The sequence below is a fragment of the Mirounga leonina genome, unplaced genomic scaffold (genome assembly GCF_011800145.1).
Source record: "Mirounga leonina isolate KUSES-001 unplaced genomic scaffold, KU_Mleo_1.0 Mir_151, whole genome shotgun sequence".
In the NCBI taxonomy this organism is placed as follows: Eukaryota; Metazoa; Chordata; class Mammalia; order Carnivora; family Phocidae; genus Mirounga; species Mirounga leonina.
Window position 1 is genome coordinate 58,249,635 of NW_023270377.1, and position 19,458 is coordinate 58,269,092.

The 19,458-nt window shown below is 39.9% G+C and overlaps 1 protein-coding gene across 8 annotated transcripts in view; it reads right to left on the reverse strand.

Moving 5' to 3' along the window:
* The window catches only part of RAPGEF4 (Rap guanine nucleotide exchange factor 4), a 288,792-nt gene that overhangs the window by 103,910 nt on the left and 165,424 nt on the right, over nucleotides 1-19,458 (reverse strand). For 7 of the 8 annotated variants that reach the window (XR_004679678.1, XM_035007755.1, XM_035007754.1 and 4 more), the window contains 2 exons: nucleotides 19,144-19,216; nucleotides 14,530-14,549 (listed from right to left, as the gene is read on the reverse strand). Coding sequence is in view for 7 of the 8 variants with exons in the window: in XM_035007755.1 (XP_034863646.1) it covers nucleotides 14,530-14,549; nucleotides 19,144-19,216 (93 nt within the window). In the remaining variant the exon portion in view is untranslated. The remainder of the gene's footprint in view (nucleotides 1-14,529; nucleotides 14,550-19,143; nucleotides 19,217-19,458) is intronic. The other variant, XM_035007756.1, reaches the window with a different exon arrangement.

The window sequence follows — 19,458 nt, forward strand, 5'->3', positions numbered from 1 at the left end:
CTGAAAAAGGTGAAATTATAGAGAGAATAAACAAATTAGTGATAGACAGAGCTTCAGATATGGAGTGATGGACAGGTGAAGCATGGGAAATTTCTTAGGGCAGTGAAACTATTCTGTAGGATACATGACACTATGCACTTGTCAAAACCCACAGAACTTTACAGCACAATATATTCAGAGTAAAACAATATATTCAGAGTAAAAAAATAAAATCATTAGGAAGTTTGGAATCCCAGGATAGAATGCAGACTGTGACAAAAAGAATTTGACAATCTTACAAATGCATGAAATAACCTTACTGAAGGGAGTGGGGTGAGGGAGGTGGGGAAGGTGTTGACTTAAATAATTTCAAAATGAGTGGATTATGTAAGACTAAAGGCAAAATACCCTGTACATGAGCACTCTATTCTAGTTTATAAAGTATGTTTTTCATGGGTTACAGGTAATCAGTCTGAAACCACTATACATATATACTGGAATTAGAAAAGTAGATGGCAGACAGTGTGAGTCAAATTCCTCACTGTTGGAGTGGGAAGTTACAGATAAGCAAGGAGAAGAGGCTGGACTGATCCATGCACTAATGGATTAGAATTAAAGAAATGAGTGTGAACTCTAAATAGCTAGATATAGATATATACACAAATATTTATAGATTTGTGTATATGCACAGGTTAGTATACCCACATATATTTCCTTGCTGTCTCAGCTGAAGGGGTATAAAGGCAATGACATCTGTAGCAACAAGCACACCTGCCACCCAGATCTTGGCTTCTAATACCATTCTTCAATAAAAGGAACCAAGAATCTTTGGCACAGCGGCAGTTGCTAAGATGGGGCAGGGAATATACAAGCATCTAGTTGTGTCAGAAAGTAAGGAAGTGTTTAAAAACACAAAACAAAACACAATCATGGGAGTACGTTAAGGAAACACAGGAGCCAACCGAAAGATCTCCCAATGGCCAAAACTGAAACAATTCGAGAAACAAAATATAGTGTTGGATTATAACCCAAAGTATAAAATAGATACTCATGAGTCCACGCTGATATAAATAAATGACTGACTGACTTAATTAATTAATTAATTAATGTGAGAGGAGAAACAAATCTTCCATGCAGAACAATTCCAAATACTTTATGTAGGTATTCACTAACAAGGAGGTAGGGCATAACTCCTTACACTACAGTGTGGGCTGTGCATGGTGACTTCCTTCCAAAGAGTTCAGTATGGAAAGGGGGTGGGGCGACAGTGACTTTACAGTGGAGAAATTTGGGAAATACCACTTTAACCAGGTAATCAAAGTCAATGCTAAAATCAAACTAATAGTATGTATTCTTAATATGATGTGATGAAAATGGACTATACCTCTGTGGTCTTTCCCCAAAAATCCATAATCCAAGTCAATCTTGAAAAAAATATCAGACAAATCCCAACTGATGGACATTCTCTAAAATACCTGATCATTATCCCTCGGATCTGTCAGAGTCATCAACAGCAAGGAAAGTTTGAGAGACCATAGCAGCCAAAAAGAGCCTAAATATAAAGTGATATCTGGGATGGGATCCTGGAACAGAAAGGGGACACCACATAAAAACAAAGGAGAGGGGTGCGTAGGTGGCTCAGTCGTTAAGCGTCTGCCTTTGGCTCAGGTCATGATCCCGGAGTCCCGGGATCGAGCCCCGCATTGGGCTCCCTGCTCAGCGGGGAGCCTGCTTCTCCCTCTCCCCCTCCCCCTCCTGTGTTCCTGGCTCTTGCTATCTCTCTCTGTCAAATAAATAAAATCTTTTAAAAAAACCCCACAAAAACAAAGGAGATATGTAAACAATGGACTTTGGTTAATGCAAATGTAACAATACTGGTTCATTAAAAAAACGCTGAAAGATTAAAAACTGTCAACCTGTAATTCTCTATCCAGTGAAAATATCCTTTAGGAATTAAGGTAAAATAAAGACATTTTCAGATGAAGGAAAATTTAGGAGAATTCATATCCAGCAGACCTGTTCTACAAGAATTTCTAAAGGAAGTTCTTCAGACAGAAGGGAAATAATACCAGAGGGAATCTTAGAATGTCAAAAATGAAGGAAGAACAACAGCAAGATAACTAAAAATAATTCCAGAAACAGGAAGGGGATGGTATGAAACCTAACCTTGACAAGATATACATAACTGAAAAAAAAAATCATTGTAGAGGAAATTCATTCCCAATATGGTTGAGACAATGTTAGATAATAAAAGAAATCTGTTAAAAAACTTGATTAAAAAAAGTAGAATATGAAACTATGCAGTATGAACTAAATTTTGTTTCTATATGTATATTTGTTTCTGTATATTAAATATAGAAACGCAGAGCTCTGGCTGGTGGCATCTACGGGAAATTCTTAAAAATACTTTTATGTTTCCAAATATTCAACATAAGCATTATTACGTTTATGATCAGTAAAAGATAACCATTATTTAAAAAATTCACTGTCTCACTAGACTTCATTTGAGACTCTTGGCATAAACATTTCCTTTTAGGCACACAATATAAGCTTCAATGACTCATCTGAATGTAAATTTGGCTCATAGGGTTTAAAGACTTAAAATCAAATAGATAAAAAAAAAGAAGAATCTCTGTAATATTCTAGGACAAATGGGATTGCTTATGTCATCTACTGGTTCAGAACCCACATCTAAGTAGCTCAAAAGACTTAACAAGATCAAATCTTGTTAATTTCCACATCATACATGTTAAGAAGGCAGTGAAAAAGAAATTATGCTTCTGACTGAATGGAATGCATGGAATTTCTAAAGCACAATACTCATTGCAATCAAAGCTATTGCAAAATGTGATGTCAACATTATTCTCGTAAGTGCTTCTGTCCTATTTCTTCATAAACAAGGGATGAAGACTAGCCCCAAATGAGATATTGATTGCATTATGTTGTTATCTGAGTACACTAGAGGAAGGGGACTGATTTTTTTAGCAGTCAGCTGAATGTGCCTCCCTGAGGAGGAGAGGTGAATAGCTACTATTTCCTGTTCCCCCCTTCTTCTGGGCACAGAACTTCTCCCCATCTTCAGACCTGAGCCCACAGTGGTATCTCATCCACACTGGCTCAGAGTTGGGGTGGAGGGGCTACCCTACCCACACTAGATCAGTCAGTGTCTTTCCCCAAGGTTTTCTAACTGTAACTGCTGGGTAAGAACTCAGGACCCGTGGAGGCCACGTTTCCAGGCTTGGGGAGAAGCAGAAAGAAGTAGAGCTTTTGGCTTCTATTACAAAGTGTAGAGGGTCAGCTCTATACTTGCTCCCCCCGTGTACTGGGGATGTGAGTCCTCAACTTTCCCTCTTGTTTGCTTTTGAGGTGGCTTGATGTGGATTTCTGTCACCTATAATTTACCTAGTCTGGAGTCATACAGTAATTTAGTAACTGCATTCTAGTCAAGAGGGAGAATGTTGAGGGGTGAATAATGAAACATTTTCTCGGAAATCCTTTGTGTTCAAGTGACATGGCTCTTAAAATGCAGAGAGAATTTTAGCACCTAAATCCCATCTCTCTCAGTACCACATTCTGATATAATTACCTGTTTACCTATTTCGCTCCTAAGCTGTTTAAGCGGTTGGGCTGTTTGCTCTTTGAGGTCAAGAATTAGTTTTGCTGGACTTCATATCTCTAGAGCCAAAGCATGTTCCTGCATGGCACATAGTAGGCACTTAACAAATGTTAGTTGATTTTAAAAGGATTACATAAAATATGATCATTTTCCTCCTATTATGGTATTATTTCAATTCTTCAAGCTTTATTAATTGGATATTTGTGGCTAGGCTGGAAAGATTAATTTATTTAAGAAAAAGGGGGTTAACTCATTTAGTAGTATAAGAAACTATAAAGAGAGAATGATTAAACTAATTAAGAAAACAAATTATTTTAAGCAGGCCATAGCCATTTAGAATCACTGATTCATATAGAAATAATTTGTGGGCTCAGTTACAAATAACATCCCTCTACCTATTCATTAAATTAGGTCCCTGAGGATGTCTATTAAGCGACGCTTTGTTAGCTTGATTCATTTAGTATTTGTACTTGATATAGCCCATAAATCAACCTTTTATTAATTTGAAAGGTGATATCTGCAGTTGTACACAGAGTTTACTTACAAACATAAATTCTCTTAAAATCTACAAAATATAACAGAGGGGGGAAGATGAACTTAATAAAACCCTTGCTGATTTTTGTCTCACTATTTTTATTTTTTTTAGACACATTCTAATTTTATTCATGCCCCAGGCACATGCTACTCAGTATAAATACCCAACATCTAATCTCATTTTCACTCTCTGATGTTTATTATCATTAACTATTGACTGGACAGAGGGACAGAACAAAAGCCTAACTATAATCCTGGATGCTTTCTAGTGACAGTGACTTTCAAACTGGGTCTCCAAGCTCCCCTTTATCCTCAGCTTTCCCTTTTGGGAGTTGTTGGCGACTGCATACTTCCACATGGTCAGACCCTAAACCCTGAAGTCGTCCGTAACTCCTCTCCTTCTCTCTCACCGCACATTTAATCCATCACTCTTATTTTTGAAATCCATCCAGAATGCAACACTTCCCACACCCCTCCTGTGACTACCCCATCATCTCCCTCTCTCCAGGAGGTACCACACTAGCTGCCTAGGAGTCAAAGAGTTCAGTGACCTTGCTTTGTAAAACTATTTCCTTTTCATCTACTGATTCATGTGAATGAGCTTTCCCAGCCCTTATGTATATAATATCCAAGAAGAAGAACAGAATTGATGTTAAACCCACTGCAGATAGATAATGAATTCATTTTTAAAAAAGCATCTAAGTCATTCAATGAAGGCTTTCCAATAATTTACTTTAATATTTAATAATTGTTTATAAAAAATCTATAAAATATTTAATTTTGATAGATGTGTACAACTACTGTCATTACTCAAGCCAAAAGAAAAATTTTAATAGACAGTCATGAGAAATTTTAAAATACTAAAATTTAAATTTATATATTTCTTTTTGATACATGAAAGCATAAGAAGGTAATTAATAAGAGACTTTCGATCATAAAATACATTACAACATAGAGGTGCCATTTAACCCTGGACAGCTCACACTGGGATAGTTAACACGAAGAAAAATTATCTTCTTATTTTAAGACACCGTTACGTGTGAGTCTTTGTTACTGTGGTTGAATCTGTATATTAACTAACACATTGAGACAATTAAGAGGTAACCTGGTCTGGAAAAAAAATACATTACAATAGGATAAAATTCTGTGAGCAAAACAGAATGGGAATATGATTTAAAGGAGAAAAATAATATAGCTAACAGTTAAAGAAGAGTGTGCTCATAGTTTTTAAAAATGGTGAACAGCAAATTGTCTCCCACAAAGCCTAACTCTGGTCTAAGACACAGTAAGCATTCCATAAGAACTTGCTACCTCATAGAATCACTTCTTGGGAAAACCTGTTTGATGTACAGGATTGGAACTCAGTATCTTTCTATGGACTTGCAGCCCAGATACCCCTTCTTCTAAGAAAGTCAAGTATCAACAACGTATTAGATGAGGAGACATAAATGGATGAATGAATGAATTGGATACTCTGACTAATTTGGAGGTTTCCAAGTGCTAGTCATTTTACAAAAGAAAATAACATCTACTATTAATATTTCCACTTCCACGTTCATCCAAACATTCCATGCCATGCCACTGAAACTTCAGCTCTCAGGTTAGACGTGCCCAAACACGGGGATGGCCACCAGAGGGAGCCCAAGTGTTTTCCGGAATAAATCAGATAGCACAGAGAAAACACAAAACCTAAAGGGGGCGGGGGGTGGGGTGGGGAGAAGGCCCATCGTTACCTGTTTCAGTCACTTAAAAAAATTTCTTGTCGAATGACAGAGCTATTTTTGCATTTATGTTACAAATGCCTTTACTAGGCAGTTGTACATTGCAATACTTTGACACTTTTAGGAGAATTGGTGAAACATATTTAAAAACCTCACATACCCTAAAACTAGAAGGTCCAGGGTAAGCGGTCATAAAAACAGCCATGATGCTCTGCTGTGCCCCCAAACAGGCCAGGCCTCTTCTCCAGCTTATCTATTCACGTTCCTGTTCTTACTCCATCCTGGTCCATCTTTGTAGTCAACTCTGGGTGTGGTTTCCTCACTTTGTTTGGAGCCAGGCGATCAAATTACAGCACTGAATGAACACTTGGTGTGACATGGGAATTTTTCATTCTCCTGGCTGAGCCAAATTATATTGACATTAAGATGAATGACTTTCCATTTGGCATCCTGAAGTCTTCCTAGAACTGAGGACTGGACTAAGTCCTAACAGGATTCAAGAGGACCTCTTTAATGCTTCCCCAGAACCAAGCTCCACTTAAACCAGAACCCACTGGGGGCTCCTGGGTGGCTCAGTCGGTTGGGCGCCCCACTCATGATTTCGGCTTGGGTAATGATATCAGGGTCATGAGATTGAGCCCCCCTTGGAGCTCTACGCTCAGGGTGGAGTTTGCTTGGGAATCTCTCTCTCCCTCTCCCTCTTTCCCTCTCCTGTTGCACTCTGTAAATAAATAAATGAAGGAAGGAATATGTGAATAAGTAAAATATTAAAAAACAAAACAAAACCAAACCAGAACCCACTGGCCAACCTCAGAGATCCCCCATCCAGGCTGGAGAGATGTCCTGGGGCTGAGACTACAGACAAGGGTGTGATCTTGTTTAGAATCAAACTCCAGGGAAACTTAATCTGTTTTAGATTTGAGCATTATGGAGTTTTGGAATATTCCCCGTGCCTTATCTTATTTGATCTCCCAACAATCCTTTTACTGTAGTAGGTCAGGAATCACCATGTTCTTGATGAGGAAACCAGGTCATGGAGGTAAGTGATGTACTTGGGTCATGTCTTGGGCTATCAAGTGTCAGGGACAGAAACTGATGCACATCTGAGGACACGGACATAACAATGAGTAAGTACTAATTCAGTCATACTAATGTCTTCTGAGATAGAAAATTATCCCCTTCCTTTTCCCTCACTTACAAGCGAATAAAAAGCATCATAGATATTAATTTAGCGACTTAGCTCTTGTCTTACCCAGTATTTTTATGGTATGTTCTCCTAAGTTATTTTTTCATGTCCAGACGGGATAATTTTATGACGTATGCAAATAAATTAGCACAAACAAATTAAATTCCACAAGGCTAGGTCCTCTGCTGAATGCTGCTAGATTTAACATGCTTATTAATGCCTTGAATACGGACTCAAAAGCGTTCTTAATAAATTTGACAATGATATCCAATTGAGTGGGGATGGCTGGCCCTTAGGAGAAGTGGAATAAAACTGAAAATGACCTTGACAAATGGAAAAGGTAAAAGGACAAAATTCAATAGAAAGCCTTGCAGAGCGATTCATTCAAGAGAAGGGTGTGTGTGGATGGGAGGGGGGCACGGAAACAAAGGAGAACCACAGAAATGCGGGAGCACTGACTGGGCAATTACAGCAGAAAAGGAGCTGGAGATCAGAGTGAACAACAGGCTCTAAAGACATTAGCAATCCAGATGTGTCATTTTTAAAAAAGAAGGCACAATATTGGTAGGTACAAATAGGGGTAAATTCAAACTAATTCCCCATCTACATTTTTAAAAAGATCAAGTTTTAGAGAAAAAAAATATGATGTTTTGTTGGGTCCCCAAAATACCTGGAGCTTGGAAGCCAGGTTTTGATAACTTTGAAAGGGATCCTACAAAGTATAGTTTTTAAAATAATGGAAAGTTTTTTTTTTTTAATTTCAGATCTGATGAAATTAGCCTCGAAAGAGAAAATTCTGGTACTCTGTTTCTTAATGTATGCAATGCTCTTGGCCTGGAATGTTCTTTCCCTTCCACCTGGGTAACATCTTCTTTCCATCAAGAGTGCACACAGGCATTTCTTCCTCTGCGAGGCTGGCTCTGAATCCCTCCTCTTCTCCCCAAGGAGAACTGCACAGACCCCCGCATGTGTCTCCTCAGAGTACATACCAGGTACTTAGCACTGGCTAAGCACTTGGGATAAATCTTTTCCTTAAACCTTCTGGAAGCCCCCGGGGTAACACACTACTATTATCTCCGCTCTGTAGAGGGAAATGGAAGAGGAAGCTTAACTAACGTGTCCACCTTCACATGGTGAGTCAGTGGCAGAATTGGGACTGTAACTCAAGACTGAAGAACTCCTAAGCTCACCTCCTCATGCCATACTCTCCCAACCACGTGTGCCCATGACTTGTGCTCATGCACTTGTGTTCTCATGTCTGCCTCTGTCCAGTGGCTCTCACTCCCTGCAGGAAGCGACCATGCTTTATTTATTTTTGTGGCCCCACATGGGGCTTGTGATCAATTACTACATGTTTGTTAAATTAAAGATTTTCAACCAAACATATGGCATATTCTGTGGGTATTTCTGAGTCATTCTTTGAAGGAAAATAAAAAATAAAACTAAGTTCAAGTAAACAGAATTTAAACATTTATAAAAGCTGGCAATAAGAATTCTGAACAATGCCAGATCATATATAGTAATCATATTTTTTCATTTCATTTTCTAGAAATTTCAAAGAATCAAAACAGTTAAATATATATGCATGCATACGTACATATGTATGTGTTTATGTATGTGTATATGTGCATCTATCAATCATCTATCTTCAAAGTAATTTTATCTAAAGGTAAAGAGAATGACTACAGAATATTTTAATATCGATGGACTCAGGGGAGGCTGTCTGACACAGAACTGTTATTAGAAAAGAATCCAAATCCTAAATGACATGTAATCACTATATTAATTTATCCAATCCGAGAACACTACAGATTGCTCTCCTAAACATAAGACATATTTGCAAATAATTTGGTTCCAATTTCTCCAAACAAAAACAATAAAAATTCAGATACATCAAACATAAATGATACTATCTAATTTATTCTCACCGTCAATTGAGATAACGTGCTTGTAGCCCAAAGTTACTGGTGATGAACATAATTGCCTGCACACAGGATAAAATATTTCTGGAGACAGCAATCTACTCTCCCATGACTTTGAAATCAGCACTCTCGTACATTACCATTAACATGACATTGTGTTCCTTGCCCCCGCTGCCAGTGGAACTAACTCTAAGCAGCAGGGCCCATACGGAGCTGCCTCACCTCAAGGCCACGTCATTTTTTCAAGTGAGAGCGGGGGAGAAGCTGTTGGCTAGAGAGACTGGGGAATCTCGTTTCTTCTATTATCACTATTTTTAACAATTAAACAATCCCATGTTCTCTGTGATATCTTGCTCAAGTCAAACTCTGACTACACAGAAGCCTGAGAGGACATACATATGCCAACCCGGGTAAAATGTGGAAAAACTCATGCAACCCTGGAAAACCATCAACACTGCAACAACAGTACAAATTCTACCCCATTAAAAAAATCTAAAAACAGTAGAGAAACCAAAAGGAGAGCACTGAGATAATCGGCAAGTGTAATTCATAATTTTATGAAAGTAAATCTAAAATACTAACGAACCACCACCCCAACAGACCCCAATATGTGCCATTTCACCCAGCAAACTCACGGTAAGCAGATCTTGGGAACATTGCCGAGAACATTCAGAGGCAATAACCACATGGCTTAACTGACACCCAAGGGATCAGGTTTTTAGACTGTTACCCACATTTACCATTCACGATTTAGATTAAGGGCAACTATACCTCCTCTTAAAAATTCAATCAATATACCACTGCAGGAGCTAGAGAGAGAGGGAGAGAGAGAGATGGCACCGTCAGCTTTTATAACAGAGCAGGGGAACAGACGGAATAAAAAGCAGGAAGAGATTCAGCAAGGGCATTCTGCCCCATAAAATACATAACTCACAAACACAAAAACAAACATTTCTTCAGAGACCGAGCCGAAGCTGTCCTTGGCACCTTCGACATTAAGTCGCTGGTGTTCTTCAGGAGGTGGGGCAAAGTGTTGGCTCACTGAGCTACGTGCTCCCATAGGCCTGCTAAAGAAACCAGTGTTGACCCTCTACCCAACAGGAGGGACGGAGCCAGCCACACTGCCAAACCTAATCTTCACCCGGGCGATAAGCAGTGTGTCCTGTAAAATCGAAATGAGCAGGCTTAGGATTTTCTGTCCTTCACATTGGGTTGATTTGCCCTTGCCTGTTGAGGTTCGCGCCTTCGGCCGGCTTCGTATGAGCTGTTGCATCGCGGTGACAGGGCTAGCTAGCCATCCTTACCCTACAACACACGGGATCGGCTGCCAGGGCTAAGCCTGTGAACTCTGGCCAACACATCTTGATAAGCTCTGGACGTGTATCAGTCATGTTTTAAAAGCAGGATTTTAAGAACTGTTTCACAGAAACTGTTGGTTTGAATTCAGCAGGTGTTCTAAAGCTGGAGTTAAAAGGTTTTATGGGGTTTTTGTGGGTTTATCTAAGTATTTTTATATTTTAAGTTTGTTTGAGGACACACAATTTCCGTTTCCTTCCTCTGGCCCAGAATCATAGCCAATGTATAATAGTAAAATAAGATGTTGTTATTTAATAGGTGGGAAATATTTTAATTTGTTTTCTTTAATCTTGAAAAAGAGCAGCAATAAATGTTATTATATTTCCTAAAAATGCCTAACATTCCTAACCTTTTGACCCTGATAGTTATTTTCTTCTTTTTCTATTGTCCTTTCCTTAATGAGAATTTTCAAGCTGTGTAAATTATTTCCTCCCCATTTGCCATTTAAAATCTGTCTTTATAATAATTTCTAAAAATTAGTCTTTATATAAATGACCCATGATTTTTAAAAGTTTGACAAACTGCTGATTTAAGTCATCTTCTTAAAATAAGACCTACCAAATAGTTTTATAAGATTCCCAAGCTTGCTCTTACTAATTAGTAGCATCCAGTTCTTCTAGTGCTTAGGAAACCTTTGAGCTCTGAATTGATTGTAAGTTTTTATTAAATTCCAGTTAGTTAACATGCAGTGTAATATTAGTTTCAGGTGTACAATACAGTGATTCAATACTTCCCTACAATACCCGGTGCTCATCACAGCAAGTGCACTCCTTAGTCCCCGTAGCCTCTTTGACCCACCCCCCACCCACTGCCTCTCTGGTAACCATTAGTTTTTCTCTCTGAGTCTGTTTTTTTGCTTTCTCTCTCTCTCTCTTTTCCCTTTATTTCTTTTGTTTCTTAAATTCCACGTATGAGTGAAATCGTATGTTTTTTGTCTTTCTCTGGCTTAATCTCACTTAGCATTATACTCTAGCTCCATCCATGTTGCAACTGGCAAGATTTCAGTCCCTTTTATGGCTGAGTAATATTCCAGTGTGTGTGTCTGTGTGTCTGTACACACCACATCTTCTTTATGCATTTATCAGTCCATGAACACTTGGGCTGTTTCCATAACTGATTGAATTACTGCATTAATTAGTGTTTTATATTGAGAAAGTACTCTTCCACACTTAGTGGGGACCTAATTACACTGTCAATACTATCACTGCCTTAAAAAAAATGATCCTTTTGGAAACTAGATGTTTATAAATAAGGAAATGGGATTATTTTGTAATATCTTCCTAAGCCTCTTTTCTGGCCCTTCTACATTGAGGAAGAAAAGGATAGACTTCTAAAACTACATAACTTCAGTAGCAATCGTCTGTCAAAAGGATGGAGCACAACAAGGAACAAAATCTATATAAGTAGTAGAAAATTATAGACAAGCTCATTCCTCCAAAGGGCAACTGTAACATTCAACTATGAAGCTTTCTTGTAATTGTGATTTTTAGCTTCGGTGTTAAACATGGTCATCCAATAGGGCATATACAGAAGATGGAAAAAATATAACTTGAAAAGATCAAAGAGAATAATTTATTTGTACAACCAACAGCCCCAATCATAACCCTATCAAAACTTGCTTTATTGGTGCAATAGTCATTTTTCTAATATCTTACCAATTAGTTTATAGGTTCCAGTCTCCTGTGTCATATCAAGTTAAATGATGTCTCTATCAATTACAGTAAGTAGTAAACAAAATAATGTAGCAAGTTAACTGCCAGCCCATTTGTTTCTATGAAAGTGCAATTTATGAAAAGAAAGTTCCTTTTTTGCAAGGTGAGGCTGCATCTGGAAATAAAAGAGAGCTGGCAAGGCAGCTAAAAACACCACTTACTGACGCCTGCATATTTGGTTAAAAGTTAAACATGGTGATTAACGAAATCAAGAGTAGGAGCTGGAGAGGAGAATATATTCTCTCCACAAAGAAGCTGTTTGGACACTGAAACAATATCTAAGTGCTTTTATTTCAGTCCACAGGTATATTATTGCTATTTAGAAACATAAAGGGAATATAAGATTGCCCAGCGTGTAGTTAAAGAAGGTAAAGGATAAAAGAAATCATCATAACACAACTTGTCTCTTCTAAAGGAAAAATTCCAATTAACACCCATTTTAAGGCTCTTAGGCTTCTTTTTATCTTTCTAGAGCTTCAACTCTATTCACGAATGTCTTTCATCTCATTTGCTTTACTTTGACTGATGGCATTGGAGAACTTTCTTAATAGCACATGGTGACATTATATCCACTCTATTTGCTGATAGAGAAAAAGGGTGCTTTTCTGTTTGCTAGAGAATCTGACACAGAATGAATGACCCAAACAAATAGAAATGAACATACACGATGAATAATATAGGGGAGACAGCCTGCCCCCCCAAATCTTACAGGGCAACATGCTGATAACAACTCAACATATCTATAACTTTCTGTAAACTTCAGATTCCTATTTTGTCACAAAGTGAGCCACAGGATGACAGCTGGTAGGTCTCTGCTTATGTTGTCCCTCTGCAGGGAGGTCCAACCTAAAGGTCACGAGGGACCTAAGAGAGACAGAGCTTTCTTTTGAAGCTTAGAACATTTTAGACCTCCTAGGGCTTGGCCATTCTGTGTGTGCCCTCCACATCACTGATGGTTCCTTGATGAGGAAGCACCAAGCTCTTTTATCCTCTTGACTTGGCTAGTGATCTGTGTATTATTTGTTTTGGAGTGCTTTGGGACATCCGTATCCAAAATCGTGGCAGGATGAGTCTGTTACTGTAGACTCTAAAGCTTTGGCTTTCCATGAACCTGATTATCTAGAGCTTTGCTCAACACACAAAGATATTTTTTTAATGGCAAAAGATCAATGGAAAGGTTCACTGAAGAAAGGTATTTTGATGAGAACCATAAATGGCAAAAGGATAGTTACTTCATAAAAGGGTAGGACATTTTTCAGAGGAGGAAAGATCTCAAGAAAATGATACAAGTCTTGACAAAATAATAATTACAGTAATAGTCTTAACATTTACTGAGCTCTGTTGGACTAGTCTCTATGGTTTCCACAGATTATTCCATTCAATATTCATAATGGCCTCTTAAGGTGGTCACGACTAACACCCACATTTAAATATGAGGCAAGGATGTTTCGAGAAGCCAAGTAGCTTGTGAAGGCCCACAGCCAAGAACTGAAATCCTCTGCCAAGCCAAGCCAAGTGAAATTTTGATGTGACATTCAAAGTGGCATTGCTGGGTCTGGAACCCAAATTTGTGGTGGTGTAACAACGGGCCAGAATCCCAACCAGCCTTTGAAGCCAACGTTATAAAAAGAAGAAGACCCAAAGAAAGCTAGAGTTAGATCTCTGGAAAGGGATACAGAAATAATCTGAATTGAATGAAGACGATATCTCTGTCCACAGACATAGGACCAAAAGCAGGGAAAGGAAAGGAGAATATTCGGTAATGATTCTATGAATGTTGCCACTTGGGTACAGCAATCGAGGAACATAATGAAAGGGGAGGCATCTGAGAGTCACCAAGCACTGCCTCAAATTAATCACTATATACTCTTCCACCATTAACCCTTCCAGGTTGTTGAATAGACTGAGATTCTGGTTAATATGTAATTCATATTCTTATTATTTGCAAGCAAAGCAATGGGACCTGGAACCTGCACTTGGCACTGGTTCTTGGTGAAAAGTTTGTTCTAAACCTACTCTCTTACCTGACTGTGCTAAACAATTAGAGCAATTACTTATTTTCAGCTTCCAAAGAGAAACATTGACTTTCATGAACCTTGGATACAATTATAAAATCAACTGACCCTGCATTTCATATTTTGTACTCCACTAAGGGAAAACAACTAATATTTTGTATGTTATTAAAGCAATGATTTGCTCACTTGCCTGCATACATCGTGGGAAAAAGAAAAACCCTTAGCAATTGTACTGTTTGCCCCTAGAATAACCTTTCTGCAGACTAGTTAATATCAAGGACATGTGATGACCATGTCAGAGCAATCAACCTTCTCCCCCTCATATTTCAAAGGGACAGACCAAGATGCCAGAATAAGATTAGAAAAATATTTATTGCTCTGTTGATGTGGATGAAGAGCTCTCTTTGCTGGTAGGGTTACCATGATTATTTTTTTTTTTTTTACCTTATGACAGTTTTTAGAGGCTAGGCAGAGAGAGTGCTACTCACGTTCTCCTTGTCAGGAATCCCTAGAAGAAGAAAAATAGAGAGAGAGCATGAATTGTAAGATGAATCTGTAAAATGGAACTGAAATCCTTTGCTGAATCAAACAAAGTAAAATTCTGGTGTTTCTGATTTGTGTCTCCATCAAAACTTACATAATGCTGCTTAGAAAAATAGCAGCACCCACCAAAATCTGTAACATAAATAAATCAATGAATCAGGAGCAGGGCTGTGTGCCAGATAACAAAATCTCATGCTTATTTTGCTTTTCTACCATATGCTTTACTGCCAAAGGTAAAAATCCATCCCTGATTCATTTACATCATACAAACAACTAATTCCTCTCTGCTGGGCATAGAACACTCAGAATTAGGGACAGACAAGTCAAATCTTAAGTTACACATACTGTATTTTTTACATTTCAGACCACCTCACCATGCTCCAGGGCTGTGAACCTAGCTTCAAGTCCCACGTAAGAACTACCAGAACACAACTTCCATTTGGGGCAAAGCGAATTCCTGCTGCCTCCGAAGTCAGGTCTGAGCCTGGCAGTGTCTGTTTCCAGGGGTATCCCAGTTTTCTGTGAAAAAGTTCATCGTTCATCCATTTATGCATTTGTTCATTCATTTACAAACATTTCGTGAGCTATAGGCAGGCCCTGGTCCTCTGTATTTCCTTTGGGGTTGTTGACTCTGACGGACATGATCAGGGTGGCCAGACAGGAAGGCCCATAGCCCCAGCAGAGTTTAATGCCCCCAGTACAGTGGACCCCAGTGGCCTTCTATTGAGAGATTGAGAGATACAAACAGGTGGTTTGTATGTGCGGCTCACCCCTAGAGCAGTTTGAGGTGGTTTGCAACATAAAAATACAGTACTTCCAAATTCTGAGTAAACAGCACATTCTGTGTTTAATAAGGGGGTACACAGGATGTCTACTATTGGCTTTAAAAGAATTGAGTGCCCATTTCAATAGGCAGCAGTGTAATACACAGAAAGGGTATGAATGGAAGAGACTATCTGGAAACATTCCCTAATTAAACTCTGCCCCCCACACTGGGATAGTACCAGTACATAAAAGCCTAGGCAGGAAGCAGGGTGACAGAATATTAATGGGCATGTTTGCCACCACTTCCCAAATCTGTCAGGAGTAAGGGTGGCCTAATATTAGCACTCTGAAACTTTGAATCCCAGCTATCCATTCATTATTCCATCCATTTGTTCAACGACCATTTGAAAAGACTGGAGTTGATTGTATGAGGAGATACAGGGGTGTAACAGAAGCTTCCTTTCTAGGAGTTTCGATAAGATAAATACATGGCAGCGCAAATCACCATATCTGAGTGGCTGGAGATTAGGGTGTCCGTAGAGAAATAACACTGAAAAGATAATTTGGGGCCACATAGGAACTTGAAAGTTGGGCTAAGGCATTAGCAATCTTGGAAATTCACCTTCTATGGCAGGCAATAGGCAATCATTAAGATGTTTTGAGCAACAGAGTGATATGACCAGGATAAAGGGCAGGGGGAAGGATCTGTTCAAAATGAAAAGACCCTTAAAACATAAAAGTCAGATGCAAGAGCATGATCCTTGAGGTCCAGTTTGAGCAAAGAGCTATAAAGACATTCAGTGGGGAAAATCTGAGTATGGACTTAGTAGATGATATGATTAAGGAAATTCATACCAGTTTTGTTTTGTTTTTAAGATTTTATTTATTTATCAGAGAGAGAGAGACAGAGGCAGGCAGAGGGAGAAACAGGCTCCTTGCTGAGCAAGGAGCCCGATGTGGGACTCAATCCCAGGACCCTGGGATCATGACCTGAGCCGAAGGCAGACGCTTAACCAACTGAGCCACTCAGGCGTCCCAAGTCACACCAGTTTATTAGGTGCATGGAAAAGTCTTTATTTTCAAAACTATCTGCCGAAGTATTTGAGGTGAAATGTGTGTATGTGAGTAGAAGAAGGAAATAAGGCAAATATTAAAATTAAAATATGAAAGTGCATATTGCTATTAATAAACAAATCATATTTAAGTATTAAAATACTAATGGTAATTAAAGTGATGAAGACATGGATGTTAACTATGTCATTCTGTATGTTTGAAGTTGTTCACAATACAAAGTAAATTTAAAAAGTTCTGTGTAAGTCGGGTGTAAGTCAGGTGTAGGGTGGACCAAGGGTGAGATCCTAAAGGCTCAGAGCCAGCTGAGTCATTCTTGCCCTTAGGTCAAGAGTGATGAGGTCCTTGGCCAAGTGGCTAAAGGAAAGGAAAAAACATGAACTCTGCAAAGGAAGGAACAAAGAACCGGATGGGTGATTAACCTCAGTGCATGGAGGTGACAGAAGGGAGGACTCTAAATGGTTAAGGTTTATGGATGCCTGGGTGGCTCAGTCAGTTAAGTGTCTGCCTCTGGCTCAGGTGATGATCCTGGGGTCCTGGGATAGAGCCCCGCATTGGGGTCCCTGCTCAGCGGGGAGCCTGCTTCTCCCTCTCTCCTGCCGCTCCCCCTGCTTGTGCTCTCTCCCTGCCTCTCTCCCTCTCCCTCTCCCTCCCCCACTCTCTCTCTGACAGATAAATAAATAAAATGTTAAAAAATAATAAAATGGTTGAGGTTTAGAGGCTGGTATGGGAGAAGAACAGGGCAGATAGGACTGGAAATGTGGCTTTCAGGGTTTTGTGGGAATCAGGATGTGTTCTGTTGCTGACACTATGAGTTTAAGAGACCAGCAGAACATCCAGGTGGAAAGAGAACCAGCAGTCCTCTCAAAAGCTAAGCCATCATGGGAAGAATGAAACAGAAGTATTGGTTCAGGAAGTTCGTATCCACTGTAAGAAATGATGGTCATGGGGAAAGTATAAAGAACAAAGGAGAAAAGCAGCCAAGAGTGGACTCTTGGGTAATACCTAAGCTTCTGGCTGAGAGGAAGAGGTACCTGTGGAAGAGACCAAATGAACATGGCCAGAGAGATACCAGAAAACCAGGATAATGCAGTGGAGCCTGGAAACTCAGGGAAAATGGAGTCTGAACATGGAAAGTCTTACTCAAAGTCAGAGAGATGGGGAATGGTAATGATGGAGGCTGGCGTTGGTTGGTCACTGGAGATGGTTTGAGTCAAGAGGTATGGGGCAGAAGCCAGACTTGGAGGGGTTAAGAGTGACCAGGGGTGAGGAAATGATAGCTAACATCACGGGGGTGCTTACTCTATGCCTGGCACCCTCTAAACACTTGACCTGTTTTGCTTCATTTAATCTTCACAACAATCTTGTGAGGAAACCGAGGCAGAGAGAGATTAAGTGCTTTGCCTGAGGTCATACAGATAGGAGACAGCACAGCTGGGATTTCAACTCAAGGACTCTTCGTGAGCCGGTCATTCCTACATCAGTCAGGAAAGAAAAGTCAAGAACACGGGAGGGCAGGAAAGGAAGACCTGTCTTCCCCACCCCATCCCTCCACCCCAAGGACAGAAGAGAAACAGAGAAACAGGGCTGAGGCTACACAGAAACTATGACGCGGAGGGCAGGGAATGTGAGGAAGCTCACTTAAGATCTTGCAGGGAGGAGGGTCACCTCGGAGTGGCGAGTCTGGTAGTGAGACTCAACGCAACTGAAGGAGCTAGAGAGAGGATGTGAAGGGTGACTCTTTGCTTAGAAGACCCTGGCATGGAGGCACTGCCTGGTTAGTTCATCACGCTGTCTAGCTGCTCCAGAAACCTCAGCACTGGGCACCCTGCCCCCCATGTACGTGCGAGAGCCGAATAAGGGGACTCAGCAACAAGCAACTCCCAGAGCCAGTCATGAGTGATAAGAAGATGCTCCTGACACCCGTGAACGGACAGACAGACTCAGGACGCAGGATTTCTTTGACTCTAGTGGGCACCCACGAGAAAAGAGTATCACAGAGGAAAACTTCCTGTCTTTTACGAACACAGCGAGAGACTGGTCATATAAAAGGCCTGGAATTAGATGAGGCCATGATTTGCGAAGAATAAATAATGACTCATGCTGCTTTCCTCCTTGACCAATAGCATCAAAAGAGCAAGAGGTGGGGCTCTCAGGTGTCTGGATGTGACTGAGACAAATACAATTCATAAATCCCATTTTTTTTTAAAGGTTTTTTTTTTTAAAGATTTTATTTATTTATTTGAGACAGAGAGAATGAGATAGAGAGAGCATGAGAGGGGGGAGGGTCAGAGGGAGGAGCAGACTCCCTGCTGAGCAGGGAGCCCGATGCGGGACTCGATCCCGGGACTCCAGGATCATGACCTGAGCCGAAGGCAGTCGCTTAACCAACTGAGCCACCCAGGCGCCCCCATAAATCCCATTTTTAAAAGAGCACAGAAACACTAGATTTCACCATAAAATGAAGAGATTTTGAGAGAGTATTTTAAGTATGAAGTTCCAGCTGATACCAGAGCATCCCTCCCTAGATCAGCTAGGACCACAAAATAATACTGTTAACAATTTTTAGAAATAATTCAAGTGTGGGCTGGCAGGTCTGTTTATCCATGAAAGAGTCTGGAGATTTACTCTGTCAAGCTGGTGTGGGACATATTTTTTGTCACACGAAAACACATACTGCATGACAAATTTTTAGATACAAAATGTTCACATTTTTCACTTACTGTCATTGTTAGAGCCCGTTTCCATAACACCATAAGGAGGAGCCAGAAGTCCTGCCATGTACTGTCGATATTTCTGAAAGACAAGATTGTAAACTCAATGCATAGAGATTTACTCACTTGGCACACTCGTTTATTTACACACTAAAAAGCAGAAACGTTGGGTGTCAGGAAGCATCTGACTCTAGTATTTACAAAGCCATGAAATTTGCTGTCTGGGATCTGTGCTCTGAAATAAAGATGCTGTGTTAGAAGGGGTCTTCGTGGATAAGACTGGAAGGGCCCCTTGCCCCTGCCCAGGGAGGGGATAATACGCCA